General features: G+C 37.4%; 1 protein-coding gene across 2 annotated transcripts in view; it reads left to right on the top strand.

Moving 5' to 3' along the window:
• Window positions 1-13,086, top strand: part of PDZRN4 (PDZ domain containing ring finger 4) — a 413,438-nt gene that overhangs the window by 270,022 nt on the left and 130,330 nt on the right. Inside the window, exon 1 of one of the 2 annotated variants that reach the window (XM_030939209.1) lies at window positions 5,948-6,278. The exons of the other annotated variant lie outside the window; for it this stretch is intronic. Coding sequence (XP_030795069.1) covers window positions 6,210-6,278 — 69 coding nt within the window. The 5' untranslated portion in view covers window positions 5,948-6,209. Of the gene's footprint in view, window positions 1-5,947; window positions 6,279-13,086 lie in introns of those variants that run through there. 2 annotated transcript variants of the gene reach the window in all.

Genomic DNA, 13,086 nt, shown 5'->3' with positions numbered 1-13,086 from the left:
TTCATTCTACAAGCAATGACTGTAAATGCAAATTGAAGATGTTCAACTAGTGAACACAGTGCGGAAAGGATGCTTGCTTGCACATTGATCTCTTGAGCTATAACCAAGGAGGGGATGACGCATGGGAACTATTAGCAGAAGCATCTTTCTAAATTCATGCTGTTAGTTAATGTTGCACAGTGCTGTTAAAAATAAAACTAGATTAGAGTCAGAAGACAACAGTTCTAGGTTTTGCAGCATTAGAAATCTCAACATCTAATGATTTCTGTATTAATAAATAAAGGATAATATCTGACATATTTACTTCAGAGATGTAGTGAAAATTAAATGAGATGATATACAACTACAAAAATCTGGCATTCATATACCACCAGACATATGATAAATACACAGTAAATATTTTTGAAATAAATAAGTGAATAATTTGCTGATATGTAGAGCAGAATGTCAATTTAAATGTACAGATAGTATATACACATAAATACACAGCTGACAAAGCACATTTGAATCATACAGTACTCATTTATATACCTGTCATAGATGTTTTTCTTTCATAGACTTTCAAATTTATGTTTATGGATTTGAATCAAATTAAAAATGGTTTATGCTCATGGCCTTTCAGTCTTTTAACTTAATATTCTTGAATATTAAGAATGTTCTTTAATATTCTTGAAGCAATCCTATGGGGGAAAATGTCATATAGCAATTAGTCCTTGCTAATGTGTATTACAAACGTAAATTTATGTCACTTTGCCCAACTCAGATATGCTTTCATCTCCCAATTACACTCATTAATTCAATATATGTTTATTAAAGGCACAGAATGTGAAAGGTACAATGCTAGGAGTTTTGGGGGCTCAAAGATCAATTAAATGTTAATGGTGCTCTTACATGTCTTATAGTCCAATAAGAGAGGTAAAGCATGCATCTAAAAATGATGTGAAGGAGAAGTAATTTGTGCCTTCAAATAGGTAAGGATAAAATGCACCAAGAATTCAGAAGTTGAAGAAGTTACTGCTAGCTGATGAGAACAAGGAAGAAGGATCCTTAAAACTGGACAATGGTGTGGATAGTTTAATTTATGGGGTTTCCAAAAAATAAGCAGGATGAGGTAACATCTGGAGCACAGGTAGGGAGATGTAGATGTGTATACAGCAGTTCAGCTTTGCTGGATCCTGAAAACAGAATCTTGTATTCAAATGACCGGTTTGTGCAGAACTAAGGAATTCCGGATTTGAAACTTCAATTGCCAAAACCAATAAAGTCCCAGGCACATGAAGATAAGCTGGTCATCTTAGTACGTGTTCAGGTACATCTCCTAATTACTGATTACTGCGGGACATTAGCTGATTAAAGATATTTACCTGTGACATTCAAAAATTTTCAGCATTTTAATACATAAAGTTTACATTTTTAACCACAAGCCACTCCCCTTATTTTAAGGTATGTCTGTCTTTGAACATTTATTCTCTTTTATTTTCTTTAATTTCAGCACTTTCAACGGCTATCCTCCGTTTCCTCAATCATCAAATAAAGATATGTTGGTGTAGCTCTAGCTTCCTCTGCAAGACAGACAGCTCAGGATGTTAGAGATTGAATTCCACCACAGAATTTGTCATTGGAAAACTGAGTTCAGATTTCTTTACCCAGGTTGACCTTCCACAAGTCACGGTGTCTCTGGGCCTCAGGTTCTTTGTCTTTATGATTATGTATAAGGTATTTAACTGCAGAAAATATTAGGCAGCTACATGTCTACTAATATTCAAAAGCGCATAAGTATCTCCTGAAACGAATTCAGGATTGGGACTAGAAAAGAAATTTGTAAGCCACATATCAAGGTAGGTGGTAGGCAGAGTTGGAAGGTCTGCACGTGACAGGGGCAAGGGTAAAGAGAGGGTAATCAACCGGAGTTACGTACGGAACTTCCACACTGGCACAGGAAAAGAACACTGGCGTCATTGCAAAAGGCATAAGCAAGCCATCATCTGAAATGTATGACAGCAGTCACAGGCTCATTGGGCTTGGTGATTCAGAGTGGGCTCAGTTGGGTTTTCTATTCCTCTCTTGGTAAGGGGCACAATTATGTACTACATTGGCAGCCAGGGATGAGACATAGGCACAGCTTCTTTTGTAAGTTAGTCTTTTTTAAGTCTTATTGTTAAATATAGCAAAAATATGGAAAACAGCAATAACAAATGTCAGTTTAATGAATCCTAATGTGACCACCTAGGAAAACTACTGCCCCTATCAGGAGTTAGAACTTTGCTGGCCATGATGAAACTTTCTGGTGTCCCTTCCTAAAGAGTAACCACCATCCAGAAATTTTTGGTAATTACTTTCCTACTTTTATCTAGAATTTTATCAACCAAATTATATGTATACGTGAAAATATAGAGTAATGACTTTTTATTGTTATTAAAATCTTTTTAAATCTACAGACTTCCTCTTCATCTTCTCTTTTTCTTTCTGAAACTGGAATACGTGCCTGTCTATGTAGCTCACAGTCTGAATTTAACTGATTGCATCCCCATGGTGTAGCTTAATATGCTCCTCTGTCCCCTGCATTCGCTGACATTTGCTCACATTTGGAAAGGCTAATTTAAGGGCTGTGCAATTTTTCTGTCTCAGGTGGCATATAATGTACACTTATCTCTTGTGCATGTGTGAGTGTGTTGTGCTAGACACCATTCATTCACAGTACTTAGATCCTTGAATGAATTAAGGACTGTTGGCATGACAGTCTATCATTTATTCTTCAATTATTAGTCAGAATAATTCTATAAAGAGAAACTCCCTCTCATCTACTCTTTAGCTACTCCATAGTACAGTTTATACAGAAAAAGCAAGAAAAATGTTGGATTTCTTCCTTTCATTTGCCAGTTTAGCCTGTTATACGTCAGTCTAGATCTTGACAAATGTGTCCTATTCTGAATGCCAATGCATTTGTGTGGAGTAAACTCAAACAAACTAAAGGCATTTAAAATAAGTAACTATATCTTGAAATACACATATGACATATGTTTTTACATTTTGATGAGTTTATTTTCTAAGGATACTTGGAAAGATAGTCCTTCATTCCCTACTTATTTTTTATCCCATATTATCATTGCCCAAGACAAATAATATCTGCTCTATTTGCATTTTCAGGGCAGTGTTCAAATGAATGTTTTTGTCCCTGTTTACTTCAAACTTTATGCTCCAATGCAAGATTTAGCCACTTAGTTATTGGAAAACTTAACCCTCATAGTCTAATGAAATTTAGAGAACTCTGGAATTATGAATCTTCCTTTTCCAAGTCACTCTTCAGTTCTATAGGATGAGTCCATTAGAAGCAGAAGGTGGAATCTCTCCAGGGTAAATGGGCCAAGGGCAGCATTTGATAAATGACTGGAAAAGCTGCTCTTGCTTCCTGAGATAGAAACACAAGAAGAGGGACTAAGAATGAATAAAGGAAACAGCCAGGAGGAGCTGCTGAAGGATGAGCTTCTATTTGAACTTGCTTACTTCCCTAGAATATTCATTCTTTACTTTTTGATAAGTAAGAAAATATTTTTAAAGCTATGATTGTTTAATTGTTCTTTAAATGCAAACTGCATTTAAAGAGAAGAAAGCTCCAGTAAGAAACAGCTTTGATAATTAAATTTCTTACCTGGCTTTCAAAACCTATCACACAAGAGAGTTTTTTCAGTGGAGAAAGCAAACATTTTCATTGATAGAAGGGTGAGCCATCCTTGCCTTACTGCACTCTAATTCCTTGATCTGACTTTTTAAAACGTACAGAGTATGGGCTGGGTGCATTGGCTCATGCCTGTAATCCCAGCACTTTGGGAGGCCGAAGCAGGCAGATCACGAGGTCAGGAGATCGAGATCATCCTGGCTGACACAGTGAAACCCCATCTCTACTAAAAATAGAAAAATTAGCCAGGCGTGGTGGGACATGCCTGTAATCCCAGCTACTCAGGAGGCTCAGGCAGGAGAATCGCTTGAACCTGGGAGGCAGAGTTTCCAGTGAGCCGAAATTTCTCCACTGCACTCCATCCTGGGCAACAGAGCAAGACTCTGTCTCAAAAAATAAAATAAAATACGGAGTATGAACATATGAGAATCAATAATTCTTTCACAACTCAGCAATGTAGAATCCTTCAAAGAAATAGTCAATGTTTGCTTTGAGGGTGTGAACTCCAGCATGAAAATACTTCGTGGGAAGTGATATAGAGGCTTAGAGAAGTTAAAACTTTCAAAAGTATCAGACATGTATGTTTTACAGCTGCACCTGAGAAGGAGATTGCTTATGTTCATGGCCACCATTAATTTTTATAAAGTCCACCTCAAATACCTTTTTGAAAACATTCTTTCCATAGAGGAATCAAGTCCTAACATTAATATCTTCTACAAGTGGTTTATAATTTGCCAGAAGTCCTGGATAACTTTTTTCACACACACTGTTACCAATTACGATGCCACTTTCATGTAGGTCTCTCAGCTTGGCTTTCGTCCAGGCCATTAGGTGAAATTAGGCCCAGAAAATCGGATTATTACATCCCAAGGGAAACAACTGATAAGCAGCAGATGATTGTTCATCTCCTTGCTACTTGCTGGTGTTGAGGTGTTGCTAGTTCCAAAGCCAATTTGTTAACAATTAGTGCTCATTAGAATCATTTCCTGTTATCGATTCTAAACATGTGACAAAGCACTTTTAGGAAATTGGACCCCCAAAAGTAACTATACGTCAGTGATGAGCAATTAAAACTCTCAAGATGCAGTGTAATTCCTAACCAGAGTCATCAGTTTCCAAGTAATTATTTTTGCTTTGGAACCCACCTGCTATCCTGTCCAGTTTAGAGATGTGCTGGAACAGGAACATACTTCTTAATTAGCAGAGGTTGTGGATAAGTCAGTGTGGTAACAAAAGGAATTTTCTTTTATTATCTGCTTTAGCTGTTTGTAGTATAGCTTTAAGGGACAAAAACTGCCAGCTTGCAATACAACACATGTATTTGCAAGAGTGTGAAATTAAATGCATTACTTCTATTATCTAAACATCTAAGCTTAGTTTTTAAGTCTCTATTCACCTTTGATCACAATGAACTCTAAATATAGAATCATAAATGGAGTCACTGTGCATTACATTCAAGTTTAAATATTGCCAGTATCAGCTTTCTAAAATATTATATATGACTTTAATAAAATTAGCATAAATACTATAGGCATTTGAAATTTTTCTTAGAAAAGGCATTGTATTGATCCACTTTTTGAATATAGATCTACATGCGTTATATGCTACAAATATATACTCAATAGATGGGCCTTCATTATCTAATTAAAATATTAATTATCTGTACAACTATCAACTGCTAATACTTGCCAAATATTCTTTAGAATTAAGAGAATATCCCTTATTTTCTCCTTTGTAAGTAATGGTCTTTACATATGAACTATTCAGTTATTTTTGTAGTATCAGAATTAAAACTCAATGATACCCCTCTGCCTTCTCTTCCTTTTCCATATCACCCACTAAATTTTCCTTTGCTTCTGTGTTTATTTTATAAATGTAAAGAATTATCCCTACTCATTTTCCCCTAGATTTAATAATCCTAAAAATATTTCTTCTTGTTGTTGCACAGCATGGAGATGTAAACTAAGTATATTTCTGTTTCTGAATTTCTTATTCCCATATTAAAAGCTTATATCAATGGAGAAATTAAGTGTATGTTTTTTTTTAATGCCCTATGTGCAACCCCTCTATCCTTAATAAACAGAGATGGTATTGACACAAGTGAATTTTGTTTAACCACACTACATTTGCTTCTTAATTAGTGAATATTCATCTGTCATCAGCAGCAGCTATGACACCCCCCCTGCTAACATGTTCTGTCATAAATAATCAATGAGGCACTATTAATATTCATGAGCTGGAATCTGTGTAGTCATGTGCACTGATGCAGAGACGGGGGAGTGTTGCCATGAACTGACTGGAAACTCTGTGTGTGTATCCGTGAGTACAAGATACTTAGGGAAAGCGAAGAAGAGCATGCTGCTACACACCACTCTGGCTTACGCTTCCAGCTAACAGCGGTTTGTCTGTGTTTCTGGACTGAAGTGACTGATGAAAAACAGTAGTCAAGTCTGGAGGGTGATTCCCTTTCAGTTCACTTGCCTTTCAGTTCTGGGGAAATTAGAAGATTTGCTCTCTCTCTCTGCTTCTTAGAATGGGCTGCAATTTGTGCACTTTTCAGAAAAGAGAGGAACACTACAAACTGCTGTATGAAGTTTCCCAGGTGAGTGCAGGGTCTGATACCAGCAACTAAGAGCCAGGCTTTGTGTTTGCTTGTAAGATGGTAAATGAATGCTGGCTAGCTTTATTTTTTCTTTCAGTACATTTCAGAATTGAGGGCAGACTTGCTGGTTTGGGGCTTTTAATTTTGGTTTTGGGTGGCAGTTTTCAGCTTCCTTGCCACTCCCCCTTCAGATGACTTCCTGTGGGATTCTTTTTAACATTTTGTGTATCTACTGCCAAGATGTCAGTCACATAACAGGAGTAGCACTGAGATCCATGTCTGTAATATTTTGAGATACCTCTTTCATTTTGGAATACTGTTGACATTTGAAAATCAATTGTATCATTGTCTGCATAAATACTGGGGTTTAATAAGTCTATGATCTCTGTTATTTTCAATAGACAGGAGAAGTTTCCTGCCAAATCTTGTTAGCCAGAGGAAATTATTGGATGAATTGAGAATTTGTGCTTTGGTTTAAGAGGAAGACCTAGCAATTTTGTATTACATGAGAAAAAATATATATGCTCTGTCCTGACTGAACAAGAAGATAAAGAAATTCTCTTACCACTTGTTCTTGGCTCCTTTATATAAGGTTTTTGTTTGCTTAGCACTAGAAATTAATTTTGAGAGCTTATGAAAACAACTGTAGGTGACCTAGAAAAAAGTGTATAAATTTAGATTTCTCTTTTATGTGTATCCAAGGGCTTTTCAGAATACAAATAAGAAAACTAGATCCTGAGCCCTTATAGTTTTCACAGAATTTTCTTAACTTACTGTTTTATTGGGGGAGGTTCCCCTGGGAGTGTATGCTCAAGTTCAAATTTCTTATCTAGCAAAATAAAGTTTATTTCTCCCTTCTTGCAGTTTGTCCCAAAGGTGACACAGTAGTACATTTGTTCTTAGACAAGATTGCTGATGAAAGACGATGCTTGGATGTTGGTGGCCCATGGCACAACAGTAGCCAAGTACCCACTAACTACTGGCTCCCTCAGATTTCCCCCTGACGTGATTCATTTCACAGTGGGCTAATTACAAAGTGGATTTGCTACACATGAAACAGCCTCCTCAGTTGCAATGTTAATGCACATTTTCATGGTAATGTGATCAGAGGCTCATTAGCCAGTTTCCAAAATGATCCTCTGCATTAATTAAATATAAAAATGACTGCTTTATCACCATAGAGAGGAAAAAGAAAATTAACATTGTTAATTACACCAGGGGCAATACCTTTTGCTTCATTTTTTAGTACAAACTTGCAAGGATAGGCTAAAATAATATTCATTTCCTAGATGAGCTCTCATCCACTTTGACTCATGAAAACAGTCTCTAGGTGGAACACTTTCCTTTAGTTTGGTTGTTAGAGTTGGAGTTCTAGTATTGTTTCTCTTTGGGTGGTGGAGGAGCAGAGGAGTGGATTCATCAATCTTTTTTTTTTTTTTTTTTTTCTCTCTGAATTACTAAATTTATATAAAAGGATAATATGGAAAGAGTGGTAGGTGGCATCCTCCCTGATTATGCCTAGGTTAAGCTGTTTATATTCTACTAAGAAATCCAGCAGGATTACTGCAGCCAGAAAGGACCACTGTATTTGCTAAGAAGCAGGAGCCTTTGTTATAGATTTTTAAAATGCTTGTCTGTCAGTTTTGCCTTCAAGTGCTTCCTAAATCTTGAGAAAATAGATAAGCCATGCTCTTTATTGCCTCTACCTGTACTCATCCATATATTTATTTTATTTTCTCTACTCCTGAGTTGCAGTACTTATGATCTTTAATAAAGGGGGTGAAAAATGAAGTATTAGCTTCCTTTAACTGGCTTTTATTAGATAAGCTAAAGCCCCAGCTTAAAGGTCTTGCATGTGTTTTCCAAGGGGAGACCTCCTGCAATTTGTCCCCGGCTTTGCCTTCTATTTTATTGAGTTAATGGAATAGATAAGATATCAAAGGAAACTAGTAATAGGCTCATATAATACGCTGGAGCCCCGTGTGGTGCTACAAACTAGTTTCTATTTTTATTTGGAGGAAAGGCAGCTCAGAGCACACATGAAAGTGAACATGTTCTTAACCAGGTGTTCAGGAGGGCACATAGCTTCCCCCATAAGAGAGGATACTATTTACAAAAGTGACTTGAGATTGGAAGCCTATTTCTAGCTGTGTGTTAAAATAAACTTGCTGGCACACACACTAACACCTGATTGCCCAAATCATATTTATTTAAAGAATTGTAATTCTCAGATCATTTGCCTTTTTGTTTCTTTTGTTACTATTCCTTATGAGCTAAGGCAAAATAAAGTTTACCGGGAGATGTGAAAATTTAAGATTAGCATCGATTACGAAACATATGATCAACAGCAACAATGTTTATTTCTTTATAATAAAATCATTATGATATTGAACTTTTCCACGTTTTCTTTCTAGATTTAGTGACCTGATACTACAGGACACATAGAATGCAGTTTGTGGTTTATAACTGCAGTAAACAAACCTAATGTGCTCGCTGAGGAGTCTAGTAAAACAATCAGAATGGTGCGCTTAAGTGTGAAGGTCAAGTTTATATTTTGTTGATATTTTTGCTCCTCTGGAGGAGCTAAGACTTTCAGTTGGCACAAGAGATGGAATGTCACCTCAAGAAAATTATTTTCAACTGGAGTTGGGCCAATCAGGCTCCAGTATCCACACAGATGCAAGAATCTGGGGTTTGGGTAGATCCAGTAACCTTCACATCATGCAGTTTTCATGCATCTTTACACATCTATTAACTTTTGTTTGTGCCTGGGACACAGTTTTTATCTGCAGTGATTTATTTTATTCAAAGTAAGTTATTTATTAACCTCTTATGAATTAATAAATGGGTAATGGGAACAACGTCCTTCTGTTGACACAAACTGAACTGCCTGTTTCTTATTAATTTGATGAAATACCCTTCTGGACCAAGAGAGCTACAATAGCTTGTTAGGTATTTCTGGCCTAATAACAGATTTATTTCTGAGGAAGATTATATAATAATACTTAAATCTAATGACGTTAAAGCTTGTTTTTTTCACACATGAATCCAATGTAACTTTTTGATTACGTTATGGTGATTATTGATGGGATATTCATTGGTGTTCCGTCATGTGTTAAAATTGGGAGCAAATATTTAGAAGACCATACTGTTAACAAAAAGCTGTTTATAGGATTTCATTTAAATCTCATATTGTGATATGCAAGATTCTGTTCTTATTCACTTCCCACATCAGGGTAAAGAAAGTAATTTGCCTTCAATCTCAGGAAAACCGGAAGTAGAATAGCACTAATTTTTAGGCAATGTCACTGCTGTGACTGCTGTTCTCTTCTAAGTGGATACTGTAGCACAACAGAGAGTTCATTTATTAATTTGAATGGTTTGGCACAGCTAAGAGGTCTCCTCACCACCTGCATCTGTGAATTAGTAACGGAAACTGAAACAGAACCTGCATTGAAAGTAACAGTATTGAAAGCAGCTGACAGTGAGGACTTAGAATATTCTAGACACTGTGCTAAGCACTTTTCCCTAAGCATCATCTTATTTAATCCTCACAATATACCAAGAAAGAGTTACAGGATCCCTTCCCATAGCTTTTAAATATGCTAAAGTCTCCTCTATTCTAGAACGTTTCTTGGATCTCATATGATCTCCCTTCTCTGGGTGCTGTCCTAGATCTTTCAGATATTTATTTTATCTCATACTATGTAACCCCTACTCATAGTCTCTTAACTTTTTCCCCCAAACTTTATCCTTTTCCCACGTTCCTTAGTGCCAGTGAAGGTCTCACCCTCCCTTTTGCTTTCAACAAAACTCAAAACCACTGAATGAAAAGGGCCACTTCTGCCTTCTCCACCCACACAGTGGCTTCCCTGGCTCTTTTATTTGTGCACATTCCCAGCATCAATTCCTGCCTTCCCACAATCACAACTTCTTTTATTAACTCTCTCTGATACCATGATAAGAATTTTCCCTCTTAGATTTTGTCATTGTGTCAGTCCACCCTGATGGCTGCTGTTGGAATAATTTTCTAGAAAATGTTTAATGGCTCCCAATTACTATAAAATGAAGTAAACATTTCTTATTCCAGTTTTCAAGGCCCTCTTGAGCTGCTTCTAAGTTTCTTTCCAATTGTCTCTCTTCCTATTCTTCCTCTAATGCAATTTGTAATTGCTCCAGACTCTATTTTTTGCTATTCTCTTAAGGTCAGCCTCCCAATTTGGACCCTTGTAACTTAGTTCCATTTCTTCAGCCTCTGTGGAAGACACCTTATATTCATCTCTGCCACTATTTTCTTATATCACTGATTATTTGAATGTCTCCTTGTGCAGAGAGATTTCTGCAATTACTGTTCTTTTTTTAAAAAAATTAATCTCTCCCTCTCCCACCTTGGGACTCCTTTTCATGTTTGCCTGCCTGGTATTATAGTCAATTATGTCTGAGTGAATTATAAGCATCTGGAGGACAGGCCAGGTGCTTGTTTGCCCTTTCACCTTCATTCTCACAGCAGACAGTCATTAGGACTCACCAGGATCCCCTGCTCATCTGCAGCCTCTTTAGAATTAAACTACCCCATCCACAGCTGCTGGATAAGGACCATATCACTCTGCCTTCCCCTCCACTCTATACCTAACAGCTGATTAAACCAGGGACCAGCACTTTGTGCATAAAGTTGAGGGTTCAGTTAGGTTTTTTCAGTCTCAGAAATTTATATTGGGAAGTAGGGCACTAGTAATGGGGCAAGGATAGAAAGGAATGTTGGTGGGGGAGTTTGGGGGTTTGTGTTCCACCGTATCTGTGAGGATCTGACCTACCAAGAGAATCAGAGACATCTAAGAAATGAAGCAGGTGGTCATGAGAAAGGCTAAATAAATAGCAGGTTCTCAGAATGGCTTTTTTCCCCCCAGTTCCAACACCTTCCTATGATAAACCTCCATTTTATTTGCTAGAATGAGGTATCTATTCCTTAATATCAGAATAACAAGTGAAGACGCACCATAAAAATGGCTTGCTTTTGTCAACCACCCAGCAGATATCTTAAACTCTGGACATGTGGTTCAGTTCAAAAACTTTGGGTAAGCTCTGATTGCTTAATATGTGCCAAGCTCTGAACTTTGCCATGTGATAGTCCTTGCTTTTGAGAAATGCACAGTCTGGTAGCATAAGAGAGGCATAAGCAGAGAATGTTCAATTTAATGTGCTAAATATTGAATCAACAGAGATATTGACAGACAGCTATGGAAATGCAAAGGTGCTGCTCAGCATGATAGGGGCTTGGGGAGTGGGGGAGAAGAAGGGAGAAGAAACTAAAATGATGAAAGCGTTTTTAAAAAGCCCATGGAGGTGACAAGCAGGCAGTAGATGTCAATTGATTGGGGATTGGAAACTATAAGCAATAGGTGTTGCTAAATGCTAAAGTAGGAGGCAGACTCCCTGGATGTGGCCTGAAAGTGCTCAAGACAGACCCTAAAGAATTTCTCATGTTCCAATTTTCTGTTCATATTTTTAGGAGACAGATAACTGTGATAAGAGTTCAATTGCGGATTTGGTTATGGTGTGTATTTGGGGACAATTAGGCTTGATTTGGGGATGGTGCACTACAGCAGGACTACAACAAGGGAAACCAGTGAGGAGGCTGCTGAAAAGGCTAAGTTAGTGATCAAAAGAATATAAAAGGAGAACAGAAGTGAGGCCTACTAGGAGGTAATTTCAATAGGTATCTGTCTCTTGAGACTGAGTTGATGTTACGAAGTTTACAGAGAGAAGAAATAAAAGAAGGGAAGTGTGTTCTGAAAAGGAAGAGGAGATTATTGATTTCATTTGCAGGATGTCTAAGCAATGTCCAGGGTCAGTGGAAGAGTGAATATTCAAAACTAAAACTTGGCATATATGTGTCTGTTGGATGAGATCACCCAGGCAGATGTGACAAGTAAGGGAGAACCAAAAAGTGAGGAGAGGTATAAGCATTGAGAAACAGGCCAATAAGAAGAAAGAAAAGGAAAAGACTGACATTATTACAGAGTGGGAAGGAAAATGAGCAGAAAGTTATGGAAGTCAAGAGGAGAGAGATTTAAAATCGGAGTGGCTACTGTGGTCAATTGCATTAGCGTGTATAATAAGAACCAAGTGTCTTTGGATTTGAAAATATGCTATGTGCTAGTCAGATGCCTCTTTAGAACAGACTTGCTCCAGCTGCTGGACGTGCTGTCAGCAAAAGCCTTTAACTGTCGGCTCCACTGTAACTGTCTTAGCTGCAGAAATTCCCTCACCCGACATCATTCCCCTTCCTGGGAGGCCCATATCCAATGATGGATTGATGCAAGTATATACAGGTCTGGCCATCTTCTGCCCCAAACCTTACTTGGGACACTCTGAAAGGCAATTTGAGCTCAAGAGCTTCCTGTAGCTGGTATTGGGCCTCAGAGTTCAGTCCTCCTGCCCAATCCTGGTTCCTTCCTGTCCCTTCCACAAAGGGAATACTCCTTAGTAAACATCTTGCACACTGCATTCTAATCACTATAATCTCAGCATTGGCTTACTGGAGAGCCTAACCTGGTGATGATCACAGAGCATTTCAGTAGAAAAATAATCCAAAAAGTGGTGAATTCTAAGAAAAAGATTGACAGCACTTTCAAGAACTTGAGATATGACAGATTATCAAAAATGAAGTTACACTATCATTGGATTAAAGCTTTTCTTGGCCCTTTTTGTTAAATGCAAAATTATTTAAAATTGTGAATATGAAAAATGAAAGTTATCACTACCTTCCCTTTAAAAGTAAGATAAGTTGATTTTACATCTGGAGCTA

This window comes from Rhinopithecus roxellana, chromosome 10 (assembly GCF_007565055.1).
Source record: "Rhinopithecus roxellana isolate Shanxi Qingling chromosome 10, ASM756505v1, whole genome shotgun sequence".
Lineage (NCBI taxonomy): Eukaryota > Metazoa > Chordata > Mammalia > Primates > Cercopithecidae > Rhinopithecus > Rhinopithecus roxellana.
Note: the sequence above shows the minus strand (reverse complement) of the source record. Positions and strands in the feature narration are given on the sequence as shown.